Source organism: Westerdykella ornata (assembly GCF_010094085.1).
Source record: "Westerdykella ornata strain CBS 379.55 unplaced genomic scaffold EI97scaffold_2, whole genome shotgun sequence".
NCBI lineage: Eukaryota > Fungi > Ascomycota > Dothideomycetes > Pleosporales > Sporormiaceae > Westerdykella > Westerdykella ornata.
This window is the reverse complement of record NW_022986852.1, coordinates 978,835-1,006,324: the sequence shown is the minus strand read 5'-3', so window position 1 is coordinate 1,006,324 and position 27,490 is coordinate 978,835. Positions and strand designations below refer to the sequence as shown.

At 52.5% G+C, this 27,490-nt stretch overlaps 12 protein-coding genes across 12 annotated transcripts; 6 read left to right on the top strand and 6 right to left on the bottom strand.

Annotated features, from left to right (window-relative positions):
- Window positions 1-502: 502 nt before the first annotated feature.
- EI97DRAFT_447794 (cytochrome P450) lies at window positions 503-2,558 on the bottom strand (the record flags this gene model as incomplete). The annotated part of the gene is made up of 4 exons (XM_033800118.1): window positions 503-677; window positions 735-1,330; window positions 1,395-2,101; window positions 2,375-2,558. 4 exons carry the CDS (start codon window positions 2,556-2,558, stop codon window positions 503-505), a joined length of 1,662 nt encoding a protein of 553 aa, XP_033657769.1.
- A 384-nt stretch (window positions 2,559-2,942) lies between these two features.
- Window positions 2,943-4,104, top strand: EI97DRAFT_455140 (uncharacterized protein; the record flags this gene model as incomplete). Its single annotated transcript, XM_033800615.1, has 3 exons — window positions 2,943-3,098; window positions 3,149-3,521; window positions 3,569-4,104. 3 exons carry the CDS (start codon window positions 2,943-2,945, stop codon window positions 4,102-4,104), a joined length of 1,065 nt encoding a protein of 354 aa, XP_033657768.1.
- A 381-nt stretch (window positions 4,105-4,485) lies between these two features.
- EI97DRAFT_369053 (S-adenosyl-L-methionine-dependent methyltransferase) lies at window positions 4,486-5,779 on the bottom strand (the record flags this gene model as incomplete). The annotated part of the gene is made up of 4 exons (XM_033795165.1): window positions 4,486-4,799; window positions 4,852-5,291; window positions 5,339-5,462; window positions 5,512-5,779. 4 exons carry the CDS (start codon window positions 5,777-5,779, stop codon window positions 4,486-4,488), a joined length of 1,146 nt encoding a protein of 381 aa, XP_033657767.1.
- Window positions 5,780-6,246: 467 nt separating this feature from the next.
- Window positions 6,247-7,868, top strand: EI97DRAFT_477947 (cytochrome P450; the record flags this gene model as incomplete). The annotated part of the gene is made up of 2 exons (XM_033801973.1): window positions 6,247-7,059; window positions 7,116-7,868. 2 exons carry the CDS (start codon window positions 6,247-6,249, stop codon window positions 7,866-7,868), a joined length of 1,566 nt encoding a protein of 521 aa, XP_033657766.1.
- A 758-nt stretch (window positions 7,869-8,626) lies between these two features.
- Window positions 8,627-11,499, top strand: EI97DRAFT_477944 (acetyl-CoA synthetase-like protein; the record flags this gene model as incomplete). Its single annotated transcript, XM_033801972.1, has 1 exon — window positions 8,627-11,499. The coding sequence occupies exon 1, from the start codon at window positions 8,722-8,724 to the stop codon at window positions 11,497-11,499; it is 2,778 nt and encodes a 925-aa protein (XP_033657765.1). The 5' UTR covers window positions 8,627-8,721.
- Window positions 11,500-11,605: 106 nt separating this feature from the next.
- EI97DRAFT_429982 (L domain-like protein) lies at window positions 11,606-15,208 on the bottom strand. The gene is made up of 2 exons (XM_033797573.1): window positions 13,302-15,208; window positions 11,606-13,254 (listed from the first exon to the last, which is right to left on the bottom strand). Exons 1-2 carry the CDS (start codon window positions 15,015-15,017, stop codon window positions 11,815-11,817), a joined length of 3,156 nt encoding a protein of 1,051 aa, XP_033657764.1. The 5' UTR covers window positions 15,018-15,208; the 3' UTR covers window positions 11,606-11,814.
- Window positions 15,209-15,325: 117 nt separating this feature from the next.
- On the top strand, window positions 15,326-17,198 carry EI97DRAFT_429981 (uncharacterized protein; the record flags this gene model as incomplete). Its single annotated transcript, XM_033797572.1, has 1 exon — window positions 15,326-17,198. Exon 1 carries the CDS (start codon window positions 15,659-15,661, stop codon window positions 17,195-17,197), a length of 1,539 nt encoding a protein of 512 aa, XP_033657763.1. The 5' UTR covers window positions 15,326-15,658.
- A 504-nt stretch (window positions 17,199-17,702) lies between these two features.
- Window positions 17,703-18,707, top strand: EI97DRAFT_429979 (60S ribosomal protein L13). Its single transcript, XM_033797571.1, has 4 exons — window positions 17,703-17,763; window positions 17,814-17,844; window positions 17,915-18,023; window positions 18,074-18,707. Exons 1-4 carry the CDS (start codon window positions 17,711-17,713, stop codon window positions 18,526-18,528), a joined length of 648 nt encoding a protein of 215 aa, XP_033657762.1. The 5' UTR covers window positions 17,703-17,710; the 3' UTR covers window positions 18,529-18,707.
- Window positions 18,619-20,465, bottom strand: EI97DRAFT_429978 (uncharacterized protein). The gene has a single exon (XM_033797570.1). It carries the CDS (start codon window positions 20,220-20,222, stop codon window positions 18,927-18,929), a length of 1,296 nt encoding a protein of 431 aa, XP_033657761.1. The 5' UTR covers window positions 20,223-20,465; the 3' UTR covers window positions 18,619-18,926.
- Window positions 20,466-21,115: 650 nt separating this feature from the next.
- EI97DRAFT_115035 (uncharacterized protein) lies at window positions 21,116-24,018 on the bottom strand. Its single transcript, XM_033792996.1, has 3 exons — window positions 23,467-24,018; window positions 23,203-23,379; window positions 21,116-23,153 (listed from the first exon to the last, which is right to left on the bottom strand). Exons 1-3 carry the CDS (start codon window positions 23,588-23,590, stop codon window positions 21,223-21,225), a joined length of 2,232 nt encoding a protein of 743 aa, XP_033657760.1. The 5' UTR covers window positions 23,591-24,018; the 3' UTR covers window positions 21,116-21,222.
- A 358-nt stretch (window positions 24,019-24,376) lies between these two features.
- EI97DRAFT_477937 (uncharacterized protein) lies at window positions 24,377-25,896 on the top strand (the record flags this gene model as incomplete). The annotated part of the gene is made up of 2 exons (XM_033801971.1): window positions 24,377-24,493; window positions 24,555-25,896. The coding sequence occupies 2 exons, from the start codon at window positions 24,377-24,379 to the stop codon at window positions 25,464-25,466; spliced, it is 1,029 nt and encodes a 342-aa protein (XP_033657759.1). The 3' UTR covers window positions 25,467-25,896.
- Window positions 25,897-26,062: 166 nt separating this feature from the next.
- Window positions 26,063-27,333, bottom strand: EI97DRAFT_447782 (uncharacterized protein; the record flags this gene model as incomplete). The annotated part of the gene is made up of 3 exons (XM_033800116.1): window positions 26,063-26,975; window positions 27,025-27,257; window positions 27,310-27,333. The coding sequence occupies 3 exons, from the start codon at window positions 27,331-27,333 to the stop codon at window positions 26,063-26,065; spliced, it is 1,170 nt and encodes a 389-aa protein (XP_033657758.1).
- Window positions 27,334-27,490: the final 157 nt, after the last annotated feature.

Sequence of the window (27,490 nt, the reverse complement as noted above, 5' to 3'; positions counted from 1 at the left end):
TCGCGATTGACGGACGGCTTTGAAGAAGCTTATCGCACTTCAGCTCACCCAGTCGTGTCGATAGTTTTTCGGACTCCTTCATCATCACCAAACCAGATTCAGCTTGGACGGTGTGGCTTCTGAGATAAACAAAGTGGTATTGCCATAACTCGAGTTCCCGGGTCGTGTCATTCTGGTCGTCCACAATTAAGCCACAGTCAAAGGCTTTTTCGGCTTCAGAATTGGCAAGGATCGTGCACTTGAGGTTTCAAGGGCTATGCTACTTTGTTCAACCTGAAGTGAGCGCTTCATCCAATTGATGAGAAGTTAGTGCAGATCTAATATCTGCGACACCGAATACGTCTGGGAGGCCGCCTGAACCAGGCTTGTATCTTCGCATAATCGCATGCTGGTTCTATAATATACGCCTGTAAGACAATTGATCATGTCTGAATCGATGCGCCTTGTAAAATCCTGCTGCACCGCGGCGTGAGGTGGTAACACTTCCCCAAGCATTATCCTGTCAACGTTGCGCCTCGTGTTCCGACACAAAGGCCTTTATGCCGCTTTGATCTTCGGTCCCGATGATGAATTGATCAGAAACACACTCCACATCCTTCGGGCCGGCGCCTTCCAGTACAAAGTCGAAGCGCTGCACGAGCGCTGCGGTTGTCATGTAGAGTTCAGCCCAAGCCAGACTAGTGTCAAGGTTAGTACCGAAGAACAAAGAAAAAGTCGGACGCAACGCCACGTACTGCATACCAAGACATATCCTTGTCCCTCTTGAGAACGGAGCAAATGTCTTATCGGCTTTCTTCCTGGCGTTTGGGTCCATCCACCTTTCTGGATCGAAGCGCTTAGGTTGAGAATACGCACGCTCATCCGTGTGTATCAACAGTGTGGTCATCCCTACTGGTGTTCCGGCAGGGATTTTCCATTGTTCGTAATATATGGACCTATCAGGAGCAATCCTAGCCATGCGCGTGGCAAGGCCGGGGCTAAGACGGAGGCCTTCCATTAGCACTGCCGTTAAGTATGGCAGCTGCTCGAGCTCTCTCAAATAAAGACCGTCAGCCTGTGTTAGACTTGCGCTTGATAGTTCTGCCCTCAACTTGTGTAGTATCTCTTTATCCGTGTAGATGTAGTAAAGTATCACCCGCAGCGTCTGCGCCGTCGTTTCAAGCGCGGCACCCATAATCGTGCTAACTTCGTCGTTAATGCGGTCAAAGGACTTTTCTTTCAGAGGGAGATGGGATCGCGATATGCAGTGTATTAGGGTACGATCTTCACTTGCATCCAACTCTTTGGAGACGTGGCTCGAGATATTGTCCTTTGTGATCTGCGTTACCTCCTGAAAAGCTATGTCAGCCTCCTCAACATCAAGTACAATAGCTCACGAATCAAGCACTGCAGACCTTTAGAAAGGCCAGAAATGCTCTGGCCCCGTCATCCCCGCACTTTTCAATGAACGACATTGGAAGAGCTTTCAAAGTAGGTCCTAGCCAACGGATATGCTTGGTAACGCGCCAAATAGCCCCAGAGCTTCGAAGTACATTCGTCATCGCCATGTTGAAATCTTGACGGTCAAGATTGTTGTAGCTCTTGCCGACGATGTACACGGTGGCCACATCTCCAGTAAGGGCGCTAATAGCAGTCCCTAAGTTCATCGCGAATCCCGAATCCGCATATTCAGAAATGCGGGCGCACAACTTGTCTACCGCGGCTTTGATGATATGCTGTCGCTTTGAAACTTGCGCTCTTGAAAAGAAGGGGCTCACAGCCGCTCTACGTCGTTTATGTAGCTCGTGGTCCGCGGTGCAGATTGAAGAGTAGGGAGCGGAGAAGGCATCGTAACTCCAGGAATACTTGTCCCAGCGTCCATCTTGACGGTAGAGCTTTTCGTAGAAACTAGGGTCATTGATGTGTAGTTCGTGAGGGCTAATGCGGACAATCGGTCCGTACTTTGAGTGCAGCTGCGCAATTTTGAAGGTGTATTGCCCGTTCTTTGCAACATCGTAGTAAGCCTCATAGAGCCGCGTGGCTGCGGCTAACTTAGGTCCCGGAAACTTTGCCAGAGGGTGAAAGAATAGGCGGTAAATCCCGAGTCCGATGGCCCAACAGACTAAGAGCAGAACTAGAGATGATGCTCGAGTTAAGGGTTCCATGTTGAGGTGACGGATTGGCAGATTAGTTCTTGAATCTGAAGAAAGCGGTCCCAAGCTGGTTTTGACCGATTGAAGCATTGTCGTGGTTTGTGGCGCGCCCAGTATCAGGGGGAAGCGATCACGCCGCGGGACAAAGGATGAGGTTGACCATATGCATGGAACAAACGCAAAAGGCCGGTTTCGAGGCGTCTCCCTAAGTTTAAGGGTCCCTCGCAAATTGAGCTACACACCACGAGTTGCGTCGCACAGGTGTAACTTTCCTATTTTGGCACGATCCGTCGCCAACGGGAGCGTATTTGGAAAGTACGTGGGACTTGAAGGAGAGTAACCGCAAGGGTCAAAAACGTAGGCGAGAACTGTCCGGAATGTAGCGGCTCCCCATCCTCTCACCTCCCAGACTCGGATGGAGAACATGAGGGTTGGGGTGATGCCATGTTACCGTTCATGACAGATACAGCGGGTGCCACCGCAGTGTGTCGCCATTTATTTGGGGTTTGTCACACATCTCGACACACTTGTGGGACGCATTATGGTACTCACGGTCCGGAGATGTGGTAACGATCGGCCGGTCTTTCGGAGTCTCCATCAGCCACCGCTGTTTTAGATAATCGGACAAAGGAATCTTCGGCTCGAGGAGTCTAAGCATTGTGATCCGTTAGCTAGTACAATTGCGGACCAAATCTCCCACTACCTTTTGCAAGACACATCCCAATCTCTTATTAAATTGTCGGTGTCTCATACGAGTAGAAAGCCATGTCTGATCCAACCTCAGGGAGCAGCCACCAACCGTCCGTCACAATGGACCCAAGTGATCCAGGCCGTGGCTCTATGATTATGGCGATATCGTGGGTGCTCACATCGCTCTGCATCGGGTTCATTGCTCTGCGAATGTATGTTAGAGCACGAATCACACACAGCACAGGCAGCGATGACTGGCTGATGGTGCTTGCGGGCGTATGTACTCTCCATTGTCCTATATCACGCTTGCTTATCGACGTCCACAGATCCTTCAAGTGGCTTTTCAGGCCTGTATCACCGTTGGATACACCCATGGTCTAGGGAAGCGAGATCAGAACCTCACTATCAACCAGCTTATCGAAATACTCAAGTGGATGTGGATCTCCTCTACTCCTGCGATTCTTACGTCTACTGTGGCCAGGGTGTCTATCGCCGTATTACTGATGCGCCTGTTTGGAATGCATCGATGGTTGAGGTACTTCTTGATATCCTTCACTACCCTACAAACTATTTGTGGGATCCTCATTATCCTGTTTGTATGGCTTCAAGTAGACCCGGTTGAAGGGCTTTGGAACCCTACGATTCCAGCAAGACGCTGGGATCCAGACATTCAGCGAATTACCGCAATTGTTGGCCAGTGTAAGTGGTTCCAAATCTTCTCTGCTTCCTTGCTAATGCTCTGAAAGCCTTGTTCACATTCTCGGATCTGGCATATGTATTGTTCCCTGTTATGATCATCTGGCGACTGAACATGCCAACACATCAAAAACTCGGCCTCATCACCCTATTGGGCCTCTCAATCTTCACCATGATGGCATCCGTCATGAAGACAGTCACCTCCCAGTCTAACGCACTCGACCCAGAAGCGCAATACAAAGCCAGCGTATCAGTCCTCTGGTCCGCCGTCGAACAAGGCCTCGTCATTAGCTTGGGTTGCGTCCCACCATTGCGTGTGCTCATGCGACTCGAAATTCCCGTTTGGAAATCAATCAGATCAACACTCTCGAGATTTACTGGGAGCAAGAATTCTCAAGCCGGGACCAGTACGGCAACTAATACGGATGTGGAATTGCATTCACGCAAGCGCGACCCATATAGCAATTCGTTGGAGACAGCACGAGCCTCTGCTAAGGAACCCGACACGGAAAGCACTCGACATTTAACTGAACCGGGCCCTGGAGCTATTCATCGAGCTGATGAGTATGAAGTGTCCTATGATTGATAACGTCGGGAGATGAGATACGCACAGAAAACCTCGGAGAAAGAGATATTCAAATGGGAATCCTTGCGGCGTTGGGAGTGGGACATATACCATGTCAAAGAGGTTCTCGGACTTCTGATGAATTCTGGAGGGTATTCCTTTGTTACGACTTCTTCACTTGTTCCATTTAAATTACATTGACATCCTTTCAATTTCACGGATTGATCTCCTGTGTACTGATAATACCATTCAATCCAAGAGATGATCCCCTACATCGCTTAAACAAACCACGTTCAGGTGTCACAGCACAAACCATCTCATACCCGATCTCATTCCGATACTGTTGCGGCAAGCGCAAATCAAGCACGCAATCGTAATTCTCCGTGCTGTACAAGTAGCATGTTATGGCAAGCGCAAGTCCATAACGCACTCGTAATTCTCCGGGTTGTACGAATAGATTTTAACAAGTTTCAGACCGACCTCATCGAAGATCTTGCGCCACTGGGACTCGGAACGCTCCATCGCAGCAAACGCGGCCATCATGGTAAGATCCATGCAAGCAGCATATTCGCTTACTCCCGTCTCCGGTAAGACCCACTCGTCAAGTAAGATAATTGACTCTGGGGACATTGCGGACATGATGTTGCGGAGAAGTAGTTTGACTTTGTTGTCAGGATGGTTATGGCAAACTCCGCGGGTGAAGTAAAACTTCGCACCTGAGACGTAGTGAGTAATGCCTTCATTGTGACAGTAGTCAGAGCAATTTACCTTTGACAAGCTGTTCCTGGAAGAAATCGTGGGCTATATTCTCGACCCCAGGGGTCGTCAGTGCATTCTCAATGGTGTGCGGCAAGTCCTGAAGAATAACCTGGCCTGGCACATCTGGATACTTCTTTTTGAACTGGGCACATTGGTGGCCGACCCCGCCGCCAATGTTAACATATACAGGTTTGGCAGGATCCCAGTCCTTAGTCTGCTCAAGGACAGGATACACCGAGAGCCATGATACTTCAGCCTCACGGCGGTGAGCCATGTAATCGTTGAAGAACTTGAGGTTCTCAGGGTGGTCTTTGAACCAAGCGAACTGGTGGAGCTTGGTGTTCCACGCTTCCTGACATACGGTATGCATTTCGTCGCTTGGGTTCATGTAGCCCGTTTTCTTCATGTAACGTGGCAACGCCTGGTACTCGGGACCGATGGTTTCGAAGCTTATCGTGTGTCAGATCGTGTAAGCTGAGGTTTGGGATAGACTCACCAATGGGAGATACCAGCCTCAGCCACTGGTTGGGCCAGGTTCCGCGTGATGTTGGTGGCCGTGTAACGATCTGGACCGACTTCTGCGATCACATCGACAGCAGCAAGATATCGTAGATAGCGCGCTAATAGGTTAGCCCTTCTGCTCACGGAGCCCTTTTGCTGTACATGTACCTAGAAAGACCGGATCTGCTTTCGTAATCTGACTGATATCGCTCAGTGTCAGGGTACCTTCCTCCTTGACAAGCAACCTGAACAATCCAAGATCGAAGCCGATCTTGACAGCCGCAGTCTGCAGGTGTAGATATCCTATCCTATTGACAGTATCATGGGCGTCTTCCAGTGAGAAAGCAAGGTTGTGTAATGCAGCCATTAACTCCCGCCGCTGGGTCCTATTAGAACCTGCAGCCAGCTGCTGAATGTAATCCAAGGCGTTCTTCATGGTAGCGAGCTGAGTTGTGTTGCAAAAGTGAGGAAGAGCTTCGTTGGGTGCGTTGTGGTAGTTCGCTTTGAGGTTCATGTATGTGGCCGCTCAGGTCACAGTGTCCCCTCCCGCCTTCACAAGAATTACGTGCACTACAGACAGCCCTATCCCCGAAGACTTCTTGTGAATAGTCGTTGCCTCGATCGAATCTCAGAGTAGAAGCAGGGAACTTCCCGTGTCTTGAGGGCTTATGTCGCACATTGATCTAGCCCTGCCTTAGGGTGCCCGATTATCCATGTGATTCATGATTGTGACTTTCGTAATGTCTACACCTGGGCAGCTAATTACCTCACCGTCCTCTTGCCAGAAGCCATCTGATATCTCTCGAGTCCAAGGCGCAGGGGGCGGCGTAGGGCCCAAGGAGCAGATAAAGACGCACCGCGGTGAAGGTCATCGAATACTCGCTTTCGAAGGTCAACTTCAACATGGCTTCCATCACTATTGTTTCCGGATTATTGTTACCGCTCTTTTTCATTTACACAACCTTATATTTTTGGACGCGGCAGTATAACCGACGTGCTGCACACTTCTGGCACACGCTACGCATACCTGCTGTGGGCGTACAAGACGATGCCTGGTTGCGCGCAATCTTCTGGTCCGTTACACGATCCGCGACTTATGCGTTTGAGGGCTATCAGAGATTCTCACTCCGCAACTTGGTATTCGTCGCTCCGAGCACTGGATGCGGGGCTATCGTCGTACTACCACCGTCACACCTGAATGTCCTGAACAAATCGGAGAACGAACTTCAAGCCTTTCACGTTCAGCTCGAGTCGCACCAACCCCGCTACACCATGGGGGATCCGGAGGTGTGGGGAAGCATGCTTCATTACGATGTTGTGCGCAATCAACTTTCGAAGGACGTTGGGCACTTCGTACGTATGACTGACGAAGAGTTGGCTGCTGGATTTCGGGACTACTGCGGACGCTCCTCAGATTGGGCCACAGTTAATCTGTGGGACGTTTGCACTAAGGTTATCGCACGCGCTGGCAACCGGGCGTTCGTGGGACTCCCCTTATGTCGGGATGAGACCTTGCTGGAACAGACACGCGTTTATGCCACGAATGTGTACGGCTGTGCGACCGTCATCACTGCACTTCCTCCGATATTGCAGCCCGTATTAGGGCATTTGATAGCACTGCCTGCGCAGTGGTCGCTCTACAAATGCAAGAAGATCCTGATCCCGTTCGTCCAGGAAAGACTCGACATGCTCCAGCGTGGCAGCGATGATATGCCGGTGAGATGCCATCAGTTGTGACACTTCACAACGTGTCTTAAGCTGATTTGGAATAGAACGATGTGCTACAATGGTTGATTCAGCGCTGTGCAAAGGCCGGACCAAAGCAGACTGTCCCTGGCAAGGTGGCTGAGAGGCTGCTGATTCTCAATCTAGTCTCAATTTTCACAACCACTTTCACCTTTTCGAACTGTATTTTGGACTTATACAGCAGCGCCAACAGGGATGATTTCCTTGCTGGACTCCGAGCTGAATGCGACAAGAGCGCCGCCTTACACAACGGTCTACTTACCAAAACTGCCATCGACCAACTCTACCGCGTCGACTCAACAATAAGGGAGTCCATGAGAACGTCGATGTTTGGAATCATCGCACTTTTCAGGGAAGTTGCACCGGGCACCGAACTGGATCTAAACAATGGTATACGAATTCCGAGCGGTGTCCGCATAGGTGTTCCGTGCCAGCCTATTCATTACGACGAATCCCGATACTGCAATGCCTCCGAGTTTGACGCTTTTCGGTTCTCCAGAGCTTTCGAAGGGCCATGCGATGCCACTGGCGGCTCCAGGTCCCAGAAATTGAGCGTGGACCTTGATGAGTCTTTCTTGACTTATGGGTATGGCAGGCACGCGTGTCCTGGCCGTTGGCTTGCATCGCAGATTATGAAACAAGCACTTGCACATCTCGTACAAAATTATGATGTTGAGGTTGTAGAACCAGTACCGGAGAGGAAAGCGCTATTGAATATGATACTGCCTCCCGTGGGGGCGCAGATAAGAGTGAGACCCCGGAGCTCACTGCGAAATTGACGACTGAAGTCAGGGGCTCATGTGGGAAAGGACAATTTCCAAAGGTTCATGCGGAAGTCGGATTGTGAAGGGAACATCTCCTGCCCGAGCCTGAAATTACTAAAAGTGAAGATTTTTTACTAAAGTGAATGAATAGATAGATAGCTAAACAATTTCCGTTTCCGCTTTGAAAGGAAGTAAGCTACAGTTTCCCTGAATGACAACAATGCCCTGTTTGCCGGCTTCGGTTGCCCAGTTTGTTCCCCGTTCCACAGAGCGTGTCCAATGAATGCACATCAAGAAGAGCGACTGTTGTGAGATAATTGTGATATGCAGTATCTCAAGCTCCGGGACATGCATTCGCAATTATCGCGGCGTTTAGCAGCGCCTTAAAAGTTTAGGGGAACCGGGCACGCCCAGTTAGTCACTGAGACATCATCAAACATGTTTTGGTCATTAGAACCACACCGCTCCCTTCGCAGCTCCGAAGGACTATCTCTTCCGGTCAAGAGCTGTCTCGAGTTTATTGCCTATCAATTAGCATCCAATCCTGCACAATTTTTCTCCACATTCACGCTCGAGGATGAGGCCAAATCGGTGAGGTAGTCGGTGAGTCCCACATGTGAATAGAGGGATGGCCGGGGCCGTTTGTATGACCTCATTAACTTTATCCGAAGCAGCTCATTTGCTCTGCCCCTCCGTGTGAATGCTGTGAATTGAATATGGTGTTGACCTTCGAACTTTGAAATATGCACGGTGACGGAACCTCGTTTGAATTCGGGAGAAACAACTATTTGCGCACAGGTATTTCAAACAACTTCCTCTCTCGCTGTAGCAAATAGGACTGTCCGAGATACCCACGTCAAGCATCAATATGCGTTGTCATACACTTCCCGAGCTCCTCCGCAAGGCTGCCCAGGGAGACCCATCTCGCGGCCTTATATTTTACCCATTGGGATCCTCAATCACAACTGCACCAACGCTGGTTAGTTACAGAGAGTTTTTGGGCCAGGCCAAAGAAAAAAGTGAGAGGGTTGCACAACTAAAAGAGTTTGCCCCCGGTCGTCCTGTCCTACTGCATTTTGACAGTCATTGGGAGAATATTCTATGGTTCTGGGCGATACTCCTAGCAAACGGGGTACCGGTACCAACGCCTCCCTTGAGCAATGTCGCCGAACACCGAATAAAGCATCTCCAGTCGCTCTCCTCACTTTTGGGCTCGCCGATATGTATCACCTCTACCAAATTCATCCCATCATTCGCTGGTGATCATGGCATAAAGCTCTACACTACACGAGATTTGAAATTCGGACTGCACCTTCCAAATTCGGACTCAATGGGAGGGCAAACGACTGGCACCGACGCTGAAGGCCTGGCCGCGCTGATGCTCACTTCAGGAAGCACGGGCAATGCGAAAGCGGTACGACTGCGGCATAGCCAAATCCTCGCTGCACTTGCTGGGAAGGCGTCAGTGCGAGGTCTCGGACTAGACACACCCTTCTTGAACTTCACAGGAATGGATCACGTGGCGGCCTTGACGGAGCTACACCTTCATGCACTGTACCATGGCGTTGACCAGATCCATGTTCACGCTTCAGATCTCCTCTGTTCTCCGAGGCTTTTCCTGGATCTGCTGAGCCTGCATGAGGTATCTCGCACTTTCGCGCCGAACTTTTTCCTGGCACAACTGCTGTCTTCGCCAGACGTGAAGACTCCACAGAAGTGGGACTTCAGCAACCTCAAGTGGTTGGTGTCCGGTGGGGAAGCAAATAATATCGACATCTGCCGTGAAATATCTTCACTCTTATCAAGATTTGGTGCTCCAACAAATGTGCTCTCCCCGGGATTCGGAATGACAGAGATTTGCGGGGGAGCTATATACAACGTCAATTGTCCTCAACATGACTTACAAAATGGATATGCAGTTGCCTCTGTGGGCACTTGCATAGAGGGCATTGAGATGCGGATTACGCGACCGGACAGTTGTAGCGAATCATTTTGTGCGGTGATCAACGAGACTGGAGATCTGGAGGTACGCGGTGCAGTGGTTTTTGATGGATACTTCAATGATGACGTGTCAACCGCCGCTGCCTTCACTCAGGATGGGTGGTTCCGAACCGGCGATCGGGCCTTCATCGACTCGGGGGGTCACCTGAACATGGTCGGAAGAACCAAGGACGTCATGAACATAAATGGTGTCAAGATCAGCCCAGCGGATCTACAGTCGTCACTCGAGAAGTCTCTCGAGTGTCTTGTGCGCCGTGTTATCTGCTTCCCGTCAACATCATCACGGACTCGCACTGAGCAGATTACCGTCGCATATGTACCTCAGAACTTTCCAACTAATCCGAATGATGCTCACAAAATCAACGCCATCATTCGACAAACTTCAGTCCTTATTTCAGGGGCAACACCTTTTACATTCGCCCTGTCTAGTGAAATGCTACTCCCAGTGACGACTTTAGGAAAGATATCGAGAGCGAAAATGCGATCCCTTTTTGAAGGCGGTATTTTCGACCAAGATATCAAGGCTTATCACGAGACTCTCAGTGGGGTAGAATTCCCCTCCTCAAACGTTGTCCCAAATAAAACCGAGCTTATGCTGCTTGAAGATTTCCGTACTGCATTTGGCGACCGTTGCGATGATATCGGAGTAGACGAGTGCATTTTCGAAGTCGGAATCACTTCTGTGGATCTTATTCGACTCAAACGCCAATTGGACAGCCGACTAGACATCGACATCGCCATCAGCGCTCTCATCAATAATCCAACGGCTAGGTCACTTGCTGCGGCCATCGCTGACCTACAGTCGTCCACAAAATATAACCCCGTTGTGACACTTCGACGTGGAGGAAATAAGACCCCGCTTTGGCTCGTTCACCCTGGCATTGGCGAGGTTCTTGTCTTTCTCGGTCTCGCGAATCATATGGATGATAGGCCAGTGTATGCACTGCGAGCGCGGGGGTTCGATGATGGACCGCTGTTCGCGAATATCGGCGAAGCAGTGGACACTTACTGTACTGCCATTACGAGTCATCAAGCAAAGGGGCCATATGCAATTGCAGGTTATAGCTACGGAACCATGCTAGCCTTTGAGATCGTCAAAGTCCTCGAAAGCCGTGGTGCAGAGGTACCCTTCTTCGGGAGCTTCAATCTGCCACCACATATCAAAACACGAATGCGACAGTTGACGTGGAACGTGTGTCTCCTTTATTTGGCCTGTTTCCTGGACTTGGTAACCGACGAGTATGCTGAATCTATCGAAGGCGAACTGCGACGTCTAGATCGCAGACAAGCTTTGCAGAGACTCTTGAACATCTCCGATGCCAATAGACTGGCAGAACTGGGGATGGACGAGCAAAAGCTCACCAAATGGACGGACGTTGCATATGGGCTACAGAACATGGCAGTTGACTATGAAGCTTCTGGGATGATTAGCTCAATAGACGTGTTCCACGCAATTCCGTTGAGGGTAGCGGCATCGTCTAGGGCAGATTGGATCGAGAATCATCTCAGCAAGTGGGAGGACTTCTGCCGGACCTCGCCCAGATTTCATGAAGTGGGTGGTGAGCATTATACCATGCTCAGCCCTACGCACGTGTCGCGATTTTCCAACACATTGAATAGGGCACTGGAAGCTAGAGGAATTTGAGTGTTTCAGAAGCGGGTTAAACAGGTATTGGCAACATGTGTAGCTGACGAGTATTGATTCTTTGCTTCCACTTCATTCAGGTACGGGCCATCTGGATCATTAATTATGCAGCGGAGACGGGACAGCAGTGAGAGAGGAGAAAGTTTAAATCCAATGTACAATTCCATTTCTTGCACCCCAAGGAAAAGGAATAGCCACGGCAATAGGACTGAGCCTATATGTATTATCCGAACAATATACATACCGATTAAAGTCTTACAAACGCACGCCACAATATACAGTGAAGAAGGAATTCCCTGCCCAGTCTATCACGAACTAAAACTCCTCCGTATCGACCCCTTCGGACGCTTCCACGGGCGCGGGAATTTTATCCCTCAACCACGCCAGCACGGCTTCTGTGCCTTTCCTCAACACAGCGTAGTTTGGCACCCGGAATGTATTGCCCTCGACTTCAAAGCTCGTCAGACTGCCAGACAAAAGGCCAATCTCAGGGTCCAAACGGGAGATCTCGTTGTTGCTCAGATTTGCTATCTTGAGACCTTTGAGCGAATCTGCCTGCACCTCCGTGATTGCATTGTTAGAAGCAAGGAGGACAGTCAAGCCTGGAAAACTGGTGACCAGAGAGGGGAGGGCACCGGAAATATGGTTATTCGAGACGTCGAGATGCTGGAGCAGAGGCGCCGAAAGGTAAGTCGTCATGGACTCGAGTGACTGCATCTTGTTACCGGTGAGCCGTAACTCTCGCAGCTTCGGAAATTCAATGCTCTTCTGAAAAGGCTCCTCAATGTTGTTCTTGGAGAGGTCTAAAACTGAAAGGTGATCGAGTTGTGAGAAGACAGCAGGGATAAACTGGAAGTAGTTTTGCTGCAGGGATATCTGACGTATATCATTGGCCTTTGCAAACTCAATGAGCATTTGTTCGTCAATATCAGTGAGGTTCTGGAACGATAGGTCCAATATCCCGGATGGTCTCAATACCCAACCATTATTGGGGGGTGGGTCGTCGACAGCGACACACTCGCTCTCCGCAGTGTTAGTGACATCAACCTCAAGACGAGAAAGGAGGTCCCGTTTGAGATCTTCTGTGTTCATGGTAAGGAACTTTCGTTCACAAAGCGGATTGGCAGCCAGCGTTAGAGATTCCAACCGGTCCATAAGTGCCACTTGTTCGTCGAGCTTGTGTATATTGTTTGCAGTAAAATCAGCCGTGCGAAGGTGCTTCAAAGTCACGAATCCTGTCGGAAGCGCTTCCAGCTTGTTCTCTCCAACCAAGAGCTGGTCGAGACTTGTCCAGGGCGTCATGTCGGGCAGCGCAGTCAACCGGTTCGCGGAAAGATCCAGAGTCTTCAAGGCCGGGAGGTCGAGTGTTTCACCGCTGCAAAGAGACGAGATGGAGTTGTGCGCAAGGTGTAGGTGCTGTAATGTGGGGATACTCTCGACAGTAAAGAGCGCTCCGCTCAAAGCATTCTTGCTTGCCATTAGCTCGATCAGCGGGACGGAGGTGAAGAGCTCCGATGGCAGTTCCCTTAAGTCGTTGTTCGCCACGTTCAAAGTTCGAAGGTGTACGAGTTCCCCTATCTCTGCGGGAAGACTGGTGATCTTATTTCCCTGCAATTCCAGAACTTCTAGCTGGGTCAGAGCACCTAAGCTTGCGGGTAGCGCTCCCTGCAGCACATTGTCGGCAAGTTTTAGTTCCCGCAGTGTGATGATCTGGGTTATCAGCTCAAAAGTCGCAATAGGAAGCTGGTTACGGGACTTTGGTACCGTTAGCTTCCATACTGATATATGTCAAGATCACTTACGAGGTTGAGCTTCGTCAGTTGTGTGAGGCGCCTCAGCCCAGACGGTAGTTGGAGGAGATGATTACCGTGAAAATCTAGGCTTTGCACACCTCCAAATTGAGGCCCATCCTCATCCGAGTCCATCAAAGCCTCGAGGTCCATGTCTACATCAGGAAACATTCGATCTGGAAGCGTAGCAAGCTCATTGTCGGCCGCGATGATCGTGATGAGGTCAACAGCTTCTCCCCACGCAACGCTGTCATCATTTGGGTCGTACTTGTACATCGTCAACACTTCGTCCGGAATCTCCTTCAGGCCCATGGCAGCAATGTTGAGCTTGCCACCAACACGTGCTGCGTCGATACGCTTTCGAAGCAAAGATTTGCTCCCTTTGGAACGTTGATTGAAAGGGTCTTCCAAGCCGAAGTCGAACTCGGCGATTTCAGCAGGGTCCGGCTCAATTCCGAAATCGTTCTGGGTGACAGCAGGTACTTCCTTGAGCGGTGTTGTTCTACCAATGCGATTGGCCGTATGAGCCCGTCGGGCAGCTTCCTTTGCCTTGGTGATCTGTTCCCGCAGCGCAGCAGAAGAGTTAGACGTCTTCTTGGATGCCTCTGCTGTATGTTCTGACGATGGTTTTGCAAGACGCGCTGCCTTGGCCTTCGCGATCTGTTCACGAAACGCGGCGGAGGAATTGGACACGCTCCGAACGTTGTCCGGACTGCCAATAGGAGCCCCATTTGCGCGACGGGGCGAGGGAGATACAGTAACAGCAGTTCCCGGCGGCGATATTGCTGCGCCAAAAGTTCCATCTAGGGAAGGCTTGCTTTTGAGAGTTTTCGTTTTAGAGACGCTTATGATACTCGGCGATTGGGAGTTGGGGTTTCTCCTTATTTGCGAGAGCTGCCGCACCATGGATGGTGTCCTACCTGGAGTGGTTGTAGGAGTTGTTTCACTGACACTTCTTTTGCCTGGAGTCGTCATTGCTCCGCCCGGCCCAATAGCAGCGGTCCTACGGGGTGTCAATGGCCCACGCGGAGTACCGTCACTCGAGCGCGGCCGTTGCCCTTCGGCTATGCTCCCTGCAGGACGCCTAGGTGGCGGCATTGACTTGTCTGTAGCGAAGAAAGTTGATGTCCGTCTACTCTTTCCTGCTGGCGAAGACGTCTGAACAAAGGCCAGGCTTTCCATGGTCCGGTCGGCCAATGATGGAGGGGGTCTTTTTGATATCGGAGTGGATGGGTTGTCACCCCTCGCCAGTCCAGCGCCTACCGCATCCTCCTGCAATACATCCAAATCTCCCAGCCCATCCCCGTCCTTTTCTGTACTCTGTGTGATCGAAGAAGAATGAGATGCATGTCTTGACGACGGTGGCACATTTCGTCCATGGGGTCTTTCGGACGCGGGTTTCGTCGGTGCCCGTACTTGGGTGTCGCTAGGACCATTCCTGGTAACGGTAGATGTTGGGATTGATCCCACACCCGCTGCACCAGTGGTGGAGGATGAGGTAGGGCGAGCGAGGGATGTTCGTGAGGGCTTTTTCTGCAGCGTGGAGGTGGAGGAAGTCGGTGTCGGTCTGCCAATGGAATTGAGAGACGGTTTCTTGCGCAGCTGTTCCGTGGATGATGTAGACCGGAGCTGAGATTTAGCACCGGCGGGCTTGGGCACTGGCAACCGTGAAGCTGGCCTGGGGATCCCAGAGCTCCGCACGGGGATGGAGGACTGGGGCCGCTCCATCACCGCGAAGAGTGAGTGTTGGTTTTGGCTGAGGCCAGGTTGCGCCGAATTCGCGGATTGTGCCTATGTTGACGATTGAATGCCAGAAAATAGACTCGCAACGGCAACACTGAAGCCCATCTCAAATTCAGCGTGATTGGGAATCTCCGGCGGGTGCCCCGGTGTGTTCGTTGCCCCCCGTGTTCGCGTTGCTCGGACAGGGAGAGGGATGTTTACGACGCTAACACGCTCAGGGACCACCCGCCCGCCAAGCGCCCGCCCGCCTCAACGCCGCATCCCCAGCCTCTCCTCTCCACATCTGCGCTCTGCATCAATCACCCATCGCCCGCCGGCCACGTCGCACTCCAACTCTTTGTTTCCTGCGCTTCCCTGCAGCACTGGTCGCATTGCGTCCGCGACGCACACCCACTCGACGCGCATCGACGCGCTCTTCGCACACCCCCGCTTCTCATACAGTACCCTAACCTCCCACGCTCCCCAGGCTCGCGCACATCTCCTGTCCACAGAGTCAGTAGCCATCGGCGGTTGTAAACCAACCTTTTCCCACGACAGGTCGACAGCGCGCAAACAATCCCAGATCTGTAACTCGACTACGGATCTGACGTGTCGTTCGAGGCTTGGACCGTCAACATCCAGGCATAATGGAGCAGCAGGCATCTTTACCCAGGCTATCCCAGGACTCGCTCATGCCTTCGACGGAAATATCTAGGCCAGGAACTCCTGACGACCGGCCCGTCTCCAGATCTGCTTCTCCCGGGCCTTCAAATCAAGCTAAATTCGCATCTCCTGTCCCTCCGCCCGCTTCCTCAATGACTCCCCCTCCGTCCTCCCAGCTTCCTACTGTTCGAAGCACTACTGCCCGGACTCCCACACCTCCCACACCGCAGCTGACGTCCCCTCCTCCGACCACGAAGCTTTTCAGCCAGGCCTCCATCCTCGCAGATTCGGCCGGACCCCTCTATTCTCCTGAGCAAATCAATGATGCCTCCGCAGACGAACTCCGGGTTATGGTCACTGACTTGACGGCCGCCTTGAGAGATATCCGACTGTCAGCTGCTCATTATAAGCTTCAATACAACATGGCCGTGATGGAGAGCCAGGAGGCCGCCAGCCGGATGGCTGTTGAGCTTGCTATGGCTCAACGAGAGATTGATGTCCTGCAGCAAGCTGAGGAAAGGCGACGCAATGCAGTGGCATCCCCTGTCCAAAGTCTACAGGATCCTCCGGTCAACCCGGCCAATGCTCTCATGATTTCTGAGCTAAACCGGACGTGCCAGGTGTTGCAAAACGAGAACGAGAGGTATCGGGACCTGGTGGAGCAGCAGAAACGCGTGATCGAGCATAGGGAGGGTGAGCTGGCCAGTCTGATGGAAGAAAATAATCGGTTGAAAAGCCGAATTCGTGCCAACCGGGACCACATTGCTCCGCTTCTACCTTTTCTTGAACAGATGAACGAGCAGAGTTCGCCACGATCAGTCATAGGCACCCCCCATCATGGCACACCCCGAAGTCGCACCCATCGCGCGACTGCCCAAAGAGGTGGGGAAGCTAGTCGAGGGCAAAACAATTTCGAGGCGTTGCTGCTTGCAGATAAGATGCTGAGTCAGGAGACTGCGACAGCCCCTTCGACTCCCAATAGGACGCATGCGCCCCGATCACGGTTCGGTCATTCCAGAGGAGCGCAGTCCATGTCCTCCCTTCCTCAGACGCCAAACCGCAGAACGGCCCATGTGCAACCTCAGACTCCTCCAGTCTTCTCTCTCAATAACATTCCCCAGTCTGCACCACCTGCCCACTACCTGCAGAAGCCTGGTCTTGCTCGCCGTGACAGCAGCAATTCGACTATCACTGCATCTAGTGTGGATGATGAGGAAGCCTTTACCGAACACGAGGACGAGGAAGTCCCCGAATCACAAGCCAGTCAGATGGCCACCAGCATGCTTCGTCGCGCTGTCCCGCCATCAACGCAGGCACCACCACCATCGCAATCGTATACGCAATCGCAACTCGTCCAGAGTAAAATTTATGGCCATGTCAAGAAGGGAAACATCGCGAGAAAACCTGGCGAGTATGAAAAGAGACGCTTGCCATCACCTGCCGACCACCATGGCAGCCCCACGAAGAGAGGAAGGGTGGATCAAGGGGTTGGACTGGGTATCGGTGGAGTTGTGAGAGATTGATCATAGCGTCTTTAATAATTAGTGGGTCGGCCTATGGGAAAACGTAAGAAGTGCGAGATCAAGGACTCCGAGAGAGTGCCATTGCCTTGGGGGTCTCACCTTTCTTGGTGTAATATTTGTGCAGGATCGGGACAAAAGATTTGAATCTGGTTGGGAGTTTCTGCTCCTATAACTGCAGTAAGCGGTCTTTGTACAGTGTCCGCCTAATATAAATGCGATACAATGGACCGTTTGTCATCACCACTCGCGTGATATTACAGAGGTTGTGTTATGTTGTGGAGTGTAGTGTAGTCTTCCAAAAGTAGTCGAGGAAGTTGATGATGCCAAGGATTGATGTCGGTGTTATGTTTCTCCGCTCCGCACGTTAAGCGAAAACACCATCTTCAAATTGTCCAACACCTCAGGTCCGCCGAACCGCACGTTACTAACCACCAGGTCTGCCATCGTCAAGGTACGCCGGACCAAAAGGAACTTACCGCTGGACGGGAGACTAATAGTTGAATAGTCAACAAAATGGCGATCAAGCACAACCAGCAGATTCCTAAGAATCATTTCCACAAGGACTGGTCAGTCACATCACCACTTCGTCGGATTTACTTTACTGACAACGTTGCAGGCAGCGCCGCGTGCGGACGCACTTCGATCAGGTAGGGTAATTCCCCTCTCACTTGTTGTGAGAGCAGTGGCGCCCGAAACCTGATGTTAACGACCGACTAGCCCGGCCGCAAGACCCGCAGAAGGAATGCCCGTGTTGAGAAGGCCGCCCGCGTCGCTCCTCGCCCCGTTGACCGGCTCCGACCTGTTGTGCGATGCCCAACCGTCAAGTGTATGTGCGATATCTCAATTCGAAGGGACTGGTGCTGACAGCACTCATAGACAACCGCCGTGTGCGCCCCGGCCGTGGCTTCTCTCTCGCTGAGCTGAAGGCTGCTGGCATCCCCCGCAAGCTCGCACCCACCATCGGTATCGCCGTTGACCCCCGCCGCCAGAACCTCTCCGAGGAGAGCCTCAAGGCCAACGTGGAGCGCCTCCAGGAGTACAAGAAGCGCCTCATCCTCTTCCCTCGTCGCAACGGCAAAACCAAGAGCGGTGACGCTTCTGCTGAGGACGTCAAGGCTGCCAAGAAGGGCGAGAACGTCGTCTCCTCCACCTCCAGCATCTTGCCCATCAAGAATGTTCCCGTCTTCGAGGAGGGCCCCATCGGCGACTACGAGGCTACGGAGAACGCGTACAGGGTTCTTCGCGACTCCCGCGCTGAGGCTCGCCACCAGGGTGCTCGTGCTAAGCGCGCTGCTGCCAAGGCTGAGGAGGATGCTTCTAAGAAGAAATAAAGTGTCCCTGATCGATCAAAGAGAGGACAGGAAAAGGCTTGATTGGGCATTAAAAGCGATTACCACGGCCTGGTGAAGGCTACTTTCGCATGGATGGCGTCAAATGGTTAGGTCACTGCCAGGGAAGGCAGCATGTGAATGATATCTAGTTCTACAATGCCACCACCATTCGCCGTCCCAATTGTGCTCCGAGTGTTGCTATGCTCAGGGAAATCCAACGTATTTGCCTTCTCGCAGAATACCGCTGATAACTCAAGTTCCATGTCCCTGTAAGAACCGCCTCGGTGATATGAAAGCACAATACTCTCGATGATCGCCTGCTGAAACTCCGCGCAAGCGGTATGGAAAATCCCTCGCGAGACCCGTCGATACCGGAGATTGAGTCGCCGCTCCCGCAATTACCACTCCACAAGCTCCTCGACAGTCCATGTCAAGCCATTAACATCGATTTGTCCTGACACCGACAAGTCCTGCTCCCTCTGCGCCACGGGACACGGCACAAAATCCGGGCCCACCTTTGCCGTCCGCGTCCACATTCCCCCACCCTCCCTGTCCTCTCGTGCTTCCCCTGCATCTTCCTGCGATACTTCCCCGCCACGCAAAGTGCCTTGCTGTTGACCGCTTACCCCCTCCCTCTGCTCCACAAACTCCCACCTCTCGACACTCAACCTCTCGCCCCTCTTCATAATTCCCTGTACGAACTGCCCCACTCTTACCACCAACCCTCTCGCTCCCTCCCCACCACGCTCTTCCGTCCTTAACGTCACAGCGACCCTTTTCCCATCACCGCCAGCGTCTCTACATCGTTCCCCGACCGCTTTGATAGGTTCATCGCGCCAGAGTTCTTCGTAGTTGATATGCCCATGGGCGGAGAAGGGGGAGGGCGCGGAACCGACTTCTAGCGTGAGATCGGGCTGATTGGGTAATGAGTACATGACTCCCGTGTCGATGGGAATGTAGGGGGAGAACAGGGGGTACCGGCTGTCGAGCCAGTGTTGCCAGGTTGATTTACGGGGGTGGGGAAGGGGAGCGGTGTGCAGTACATGAGAGGCAGCAACGACGGTGCTGGCGGTGGATAGGGAGGATGATGAGGAAACGTCTTCCGATTGAGGGTCCATGGCGTTGATAGCATCGTTCGCATCATTTTCTTCCCCAACGGGAACGGCTTCTGCATTCTCAGTCCCAGCATCGGATTCAGTCTCGGGCGCCCTACCCCCAAGCATCTTATACACATTCCCCGTAAAAGGCACGCTCACACTCTGCCCCGCAAACGCCCACTCTATCCTCCCCGACCCCTCACCAGTCGGAGAAGTCTCGTTGGGCAATTCCGGCTCGCCCAAAAGCCTTGGCTTGAAGAAGCGCAGGTCGACGAAGTTGGAGGCCGGCGACGTGAGGACGAGCGTGGAGGTGGGTTCAGAAGGCGGGTACGGCAACCGAAGCGGATTGCGGTGTGGGAGACTGGTGGAGTAGGGGATAGGCGTGTTTGGCGGGAGCGGGTAGGGCAGAGGATAGATGTAGACGCGTGTGGAGATGTTGGTGTTTCCTGGTGGACATGGCGATGCCGGGCGCGCGGTATCCATATTCGGGGGCGTGTCCTGGAGGGTCGTGCCTTCCGATGGCGAGCGGGAAGGCGGAGTGGACTTTATGGAGTTGGCGGCGCGAGGGTGGCTGGTTGTGATTGTTGGGGAGTCCATGGTGGGTCAGGTTGCCCAGGTGGCGCGATGAAGTTGGAAAGAAGAGAGCAGAAAAGAAAGGAACGAAGTTGGATTAAGATAGGATGTGCTCAAGGTGAAGCCAACTTTGAATGAACGAGAATTGACGATCGGGAGTGAGGAAGTAAGATTCCTACCTTCGTCTACTGATACTGGGAAAGAATATACAATCAGACAATTGTAGTATGCAGAGCTTGAGGATCCACCGTGAGAGCTCTTCGCAGTAGATTTGTGATGGAGATTTGATCCATTGATGCTGAACCGTTGAAGTCCGACTAGCGCGCACAGCCACAGTCACGGTGCGCCACAGTTTCTCTGACGCCACTCTCAAATCTGATGAAGTTGTCTACTTCACGGAGTGCTTCAAGGTCTATGCTTGATTGGAAGATTCATTCATTATCACTTAAATTCGCTACAGGCAGCCACTTTGATTTCCTCCATTTTAGTCTGGGTATCACAAACCTCTTGTAGTAATCTCTCTAATCGCCAAACCAAGTATCATCCCTTCCCTAACGCCATGGTGTTACCTCCATCAGTACAAAAGGGGTGTCGGCCTCGACCTGCTTTACAGGAGGCATTGCCTCCGTCTGTAAGGCAAGGCGTGCCGACTCCACCTATTATACAGGGGACATCCACCTCCATCCGTTCCATAGGGGGTATCAAACTCCATCCTTCAAACAGGGGGTATCATAGCAAAAGAAACAGGACTCCTAGCCGCCCAAACCAGAATAGCAATGGAAATGATGCAAAGGCTCATGTTACATCGTGAAAAAGAGACTTGAAGACTTGGAAGAATAAAGGAAACCGTGCAATGCAAAGATAATCGGGGCATACCCGTCGCTAGGTTGGCGTATTGATGGCAACGGGTCATGGTCGTTCGTAATCTCATTTATGTATCCGTGGCGTCGTCGCGTTCCGCCATGGTAGGGCACTCTCCGTTCGTAGTATTGCGACGTGGTCATGGTCCCATTCGGACACGTGCTCAGTTCTTCCGCTGGCGAGGACGCTTGATAGGGCGCGGCTCTTTGGGAGGCTCATCGCGGTCGTCCGCCGGGCTGGAGGCACGGTCCCGCTTCCCCAGTGCTGGAGTGGTGAGAAACCCATCAACAGGCTCGGTGGCCTCATCGCGGGGGCGCTTGATAGGACGTGCTTCTCCACGCTGCACATCGTCGTCTGCTGCGGAGGTGGAGGAACGTCCACGTTTGCCCAAGGGTGAGGCCGTGGTATACCCACCAGTAGGTTGGCTGGCCTGGCTCACGGGCTTGGAGCGCGCTTCTAGATATCCCTTGATGAGTTTATCTTCAGCTTCTCGAACGGATTTTACGTAGCGCCTGCCCCTCCTCTTATGCGCCTCCACCATCTCATCAAGGCTTTCTCCCTTGGCCTGGCCAACTTGAAGGGTCACGAGACGAATCTTCTCCAAACACCACCGGCCTTGGACTCGGAGCCGGCCTATTAACACCTGTAGCTCAGCCGGGTATTGTGGATCGACGTCGTTGGGAAGGGGAAGGCGAAGTGTGGCATCCCCGTAGACGTCAAGAGACGGCAGGTGATAAGGGGCGAGCGAGTTGGCCTCCATGGGCGCAGCCCGAGAAACTGGTCCCATATTGGCTTCGAAGCCGCTGGCAGGTGATATGCTGGCTCCCTGTTGGTTGACGAGCATCCTGTACCTGGTACCAGAAGATAAGGTCACACGGTTGCCGGAACCAGTTGCCACGCCAAATTGGGCTCCGTTGCGTAGGAGTGGGTTTGCCAATGGGGTGGGCGCCGGCGTCTGTGACCCTGACGACTTCAAATAATCACCCATCACATCCGGTGGGCAGTAAAAAGAATCATTTACGTTCCGGGGTACCGTAAAGTACGGCGCTTTACGGGTAGATTGCAAGAGATTGCTCGCCATTGTGGGGAGCATTGCCTTCGAGGATGCCGAGACTTGTGTATGCGCGGTCATCGCATTGGGCCGGTAACGTAGTGAGTTCGTCACGCCTTGTGGTACCCTGGTGTATGACGGTTCCACTCCGGTCGTCAGGATAGGATTGATGGCTGCAGGTTGTGCCCGCTTCTTCGATTCCAAAGCCTGCATATGCATGTCCAAGTCATCATCCGGGCAATAGAATGAATCGTTGAGATTCCGGGGTGGGCCAAAGAAGGACGGCTTCCCTATGGGCCGTTGCGTATCAGCTTGGGGCTCGGTGGAAGCACCCCGCAAATGGTCAACCAACACATCGGATGGGCGGTAGAAGGAATCAGTTAGATTCCGTGGTACTGTAAAGAAAGGGGCCTTGCCCGTTGAGACCTGGGTACGAGGACCAAGCTGGGATGCATGATGGGCAGGGACCGTTGGAGTAGGAAGTGCAGGCGCCGGCGCAAAGACCGTTGAGGGTCGGTCAACAGCTAATGCGGAACGTGCCGAGGCGACTCGTGCCCGACAAAGGCACTTCAGTGCCTTCGTAGTAACGTCGGAGTCACCAGCGGCAATGGTTGTTGGGGCGACGTCCTTCGTTTTGGATTCGTCCGGCGGTGCTGCGGCGCAATCCTCGTCAACACGATCATCTACGCTCACGGGTCTATCCTTGTTAACAGCGACATATGCAGTAATCACTCCATCGTTGTCGTCAGGCTGAGAAGAGGGGTCCGTGTCGGAGTCGGAGGGGTAGGTGCAGAACTCATGGAAGAGCTCGTTGCTTGCAGGCTCCATATCGGAAGACGGGAGATCCTGGTCTGCCGCTTCTGCTACCGCTGCCGTTGGAGCAATCACATGTGGCATCGAGGGGGCGTCGGCCTTGACAGAGACGTTGTAGTACATGAGCACGTCTTTCAGAATGCTCATAGCGCGCTCACTCTCTGCCAGCCCGCCTTGGAAAGCTGCCTCCTCAAAATCGATCAACAACCGATTGCGGGCGTAATCATTGCCTGGATAACATTAGCATATTTTTAAGATCGATCTACGTAGACGACGAACCTTGTGCCTTGGTCTTCGCCGGGCTTTTCTGTTGACCAGGACCCGCTGGAACATCGTCTCGGACGTGAGATTGGCGTTTGGGACGACCACCGATACGGTTAGTAAGGGTGTTCGAGTCGGCAGTCATGGGCAGCGGTTGGGTGAGTCCAGTGTCACTGGACGTCATAGGCCCGGCTCCTATAGCGAAGTTAGCATCAGCGCTGCATCACTGAGTTGACCACTTGTCCAACTATGGCGATCAACCGACTAGATCGGAGAACCTACCTGAAATCGAAGTTCTATCCATCCCCTTTGGTGCATGCTTGCGAGTTGACTTCGCAGATCCTGTTCGGCCCTTCATACCGCCGCAACGCGCAACTAGCGGGGTCGCGCTATCGGATGGGGCCATCGTCGAGTCTCGAAGCTTGTGATTGATGCAGTTGAGATATATTCGGTGGAGAAGTGGGACAACGTAAACCTTTCGGCACACACAAAACGTGGTTGTCGTTTTTTGGGCGAGGTTGTGGTTGTGCGCAAGAGTTGGGTTTCTAGGTTCAACACCAGAAACCGCGATATATACTCGAGGGCAACCGGACGCCAAGAGGGCCTCTGCGCTTCCGATGGTGCTCGTTGGTATCAGAGGGACTTCATTGGTTGCGTAATCGAGGAGAGGAGAAAAGCATATATAGTGAAAGTCGCAGGCTGGAGGCCAGTGAAAACCGCACCAGATTTGGGGTTGGATCCGCTGTACATCAGCTGCTTTCACAACCAAGCTCCACGGTAACCGGACACCTCCTCTTTCAAGTCCGAGGACGCCTCCGTCGACTTCTCGCTCTCATTTTGTGAGGTCGATTTCCGCTCGTTCGCGTCCCGTCGCCAACAGAACAGTGGGAGCCACAACACGGCGCAAGGTCGCGTACGTCACCATACTACTCATCGAGAGGAGAGGGTAAACGCATGTATGTCACCATATTTCCTTTGCTAAACATCAAAATCCGACCAGTGAAGAAGAAGGCGCACATTACCAAGTTCTTGACGCTTTCGCCATGCCTTTGGCAAATCACCCGCAATAGATCGTATCCCAAGAGGATACCCCTCATTTTCCTTGGGATATGTTCAAAGAATTCTCTAATGCGCGCAGTTGCGAATAGCAGATTTCGAATCTACTTCGACTTTCGTGGTCTGAGCGATCAAGATGATGAGATCTACGGTACACCCCGACGACCCGTACGTCGAAATGGCCAACAACATCGACGTCGACGATGATGATGTCGATTCTGGAGAGGACTACACCGTTCTCGATCTTCCTCCGGTATGCAGATCCACAGAGACGTCAATTTGCTGTCTACCAGAATATATGCTGACAACTGCAGGTGGAGGCCGCCGACAATCAGACGGCCGTCAATGGGATACCGGGTGAAGGTCTCCGAGAAGAATGGCAGGCGGCAGGAAGAGAGGGCAAGAACGCTCTCGAAGCTTTTGGGAGATTTGGGTTTCGCCTGGGCAAAGCAGCCGGGAAATCGTCACTGGTTGCCGCAAAATCTGCTTTGCGTCAGTGCAAGGAGACGGCGGAGAAGTACAATGAGAAGTGGCAGGCTGACGCGATTAAGAAGGCTGAAGAGTGGGGAACTCACCTGGCGCGGCAGCTTGCCAGCGGTTGGGAAGAGATCGGACATCCTGATCGTTTGGAGCTGCCTGATGCTCATGCCATTGCCAGCCAGCGCTCTGAAGCGATGAGCGTTCAGGAGGAGTTCGAATCGGCTGAACCCGCAGCAGCTGGTGATGCCGACCCTGTCTCTACAGAGACCCTCAAGACCGAGGCGCCGACTCTCATTGAATGCGACCTGTCGACGGCGTCTTCCCCTCTGTCAAGCTTCGATTCAGAAGGTTTTAGATCGTCTCCTCCGGGCAGCTCCAGGAAAATAAGCAATCTGGAGGCCAAAGAGGCGCCGCTAAAAAGGGCGGTAGCGACCTCTTCCAGACCGTCACCCTACCGGCCACAGGTTCCACAGCCGTCCAGCCCGTTCTGCTCCCATTTGGCCTTCAGTGCTGGCAACAAGGGCAAGGGCAAAGAGCCGCTGTCGACCAAGGTGGTTCCTGCGTATTCGAGACCGTTGCCCAGCAGCTCTAAGTCTAGAATCCCGCAGCCGCGCAACGTCCTCAGCTCTCCTGCCAGCATTAGTGCTGGCACCACTTGGGAGAGTAACGAGGCGGATAAGTCCAGAGGACACCGGCCACAGGAAACGTTCTCCTTGGAGGCAGAAGCGAGGGCGAAACAGATGTGAGCGGGATACGGCTCTAGCTATTGTTATTCCATTGTGCGTTTGTAAGTACTGCTTACCACCTAGATTCAACGTTCACTAACAGTAACAGTCGTTGGCCAAGCAACAGTTTGCAAGGCATTGAGCAAGGCGGCTTGTTTCGAACTGCGGTCTTGGTAGACCCATCTACCCGGAGTCGTGCTCTGGTCCAGATACTATTAGGATGGAAGTTATAACCTTGCCCGGGACGAGGGACAGTTAATCGGAGATTCTAAAGGGCATTTTGCATTGTGTAATCTAGCTTAGCGACAGGCGCGTAACTGTAGGTGTACCGGCGTTTGCATTAGAAAACCGCTTGTTTCTAATAGTGTTCTATCGAATCTTCTTGCAAGCATTGTTGGTTTATAATTTAGGGTACCCTGCTGTCGGTTAGCGATTATTACATCTCTACAGTTCTTCGGTTGCTGGTACTTAAGTGGTGTTAAGCATTCATGAGAGCGCTTGAGGTATCTAACCCTAGAAAAGATTAAAGTACAAAGGAAAAGGAGACAATACTGGCTGTATAGTGGGACGTCGAAGACATGCTTCCCTCCTGCTGAGAGGGGTTACATAATCATGAACTACTTCTTTCCCTTGCTTTTGCCGCGAGCTTTTGTAGGTTTCGACGGCTGGCTTGTTGGTGTTGGAGCTTCTGCGATATCGTCATCGGAATCCTGGCTTTCACCGGCGATGGCCCCAGCATCGTCTCCACTCTCCCTGTTATCAGAATCATTGCCACCATCAGTGTTGCCACCCGCGTCCTTCTCCTTGGCTCTGCGCTCAGATTCCCAGCTTTGTACCAGATCGGCTACCATGATCTCGTCCACTTTCTCCTTGCCGTTCCATGCATGACATCCGCCGCACCGCCATCTTCCTACGTCTTCGAGGGTCCTCGTACCAGGGGGAGCTTGGCCATTCACCAGTCGGCATTCACTGCAAATCAACGCGAGCCGATTTTTGGGCTGAGTCTCGTCTTCACCAAGTAGTGCGTCGAGGATCCTGTCATACCAATGGGATTGCGTAAAGGTCTTCGGTGCAGAAGACGAATACTGTCTAGTCAAATCGGCCGCATCGAAAGCGTTGGGCGCGTATTCAGCCCCAGGGGCTTCCACTGGAGGTAAGGGATGGGCTGGAGATTGAGCTTGCGGAGATGCTGGTGGCTGAGGCTGATTCTGGAGAGTGGGCGGCCGTTGTTCGATAGGTCGTCTTATATTGGCTGTCGGAGGCGGAGCGATCCCAGTACGTGGCCCCTGTGGCAGCGCCGGCTTATGGGGTCCTTCTGCCTTTTTGGCGGAGGATGGGGAAGTCGATTGCTTTGGTTTCGGAGATGAACCGTACTTTTCAAGCAATTGCTGGGTGGTATTGTATTTTGTAGCTGCCTTCAGTCTCTCAATTGCATCCTCTCTTTCCTTGTTCAGTCTCTCAAGGTACGCCTGCGTGTTTGATATACGGTATTCGTAGAAGGTCGTCAGTGAAGTTCGGACTAAATAGATGCTGCAGGAGGTTAGAAACTCGAAGCGACGTATTCTTATTGTGAACTTACACCAGTGGGCCGCCGGCTATCACTGAGATTTCGATTGCTCCCCAGCTCCGCCATCCACTGACAAAGATCAGAAGAAGAGCGGCCAGGATATAAGCAAAGCCGGCGTAGAGCGTCCACATCACCCGAACACGCCTTGATCGCTGTCTTCGAGCATCGTTCTGAGAAGCAGCCTTCGATATCTTGGCCGACAGGGCAGACAATGTCTTCTCGAACGAGGCAGCATCCTCACGCGTCTGTTGCTGGGTTAGTCCAGAATGACAGGAGTGAAAGGCTCGGTGTAGTCACCCTCCAAGGCCAGAAGGAGACCATTGCGAATTGAAGTTGCGCAGCCCCTGAAGCTGCTCAATTGCTCCTCTATGGCCCAAATACCATGGTCGTACCTAGAGAGCGTGGAATACACAGTAAGCCTGCTCGTGTGAAGTTGCAACGTCACCCGGTGAAGGAAGCCAAGATTGATCGACCCAGG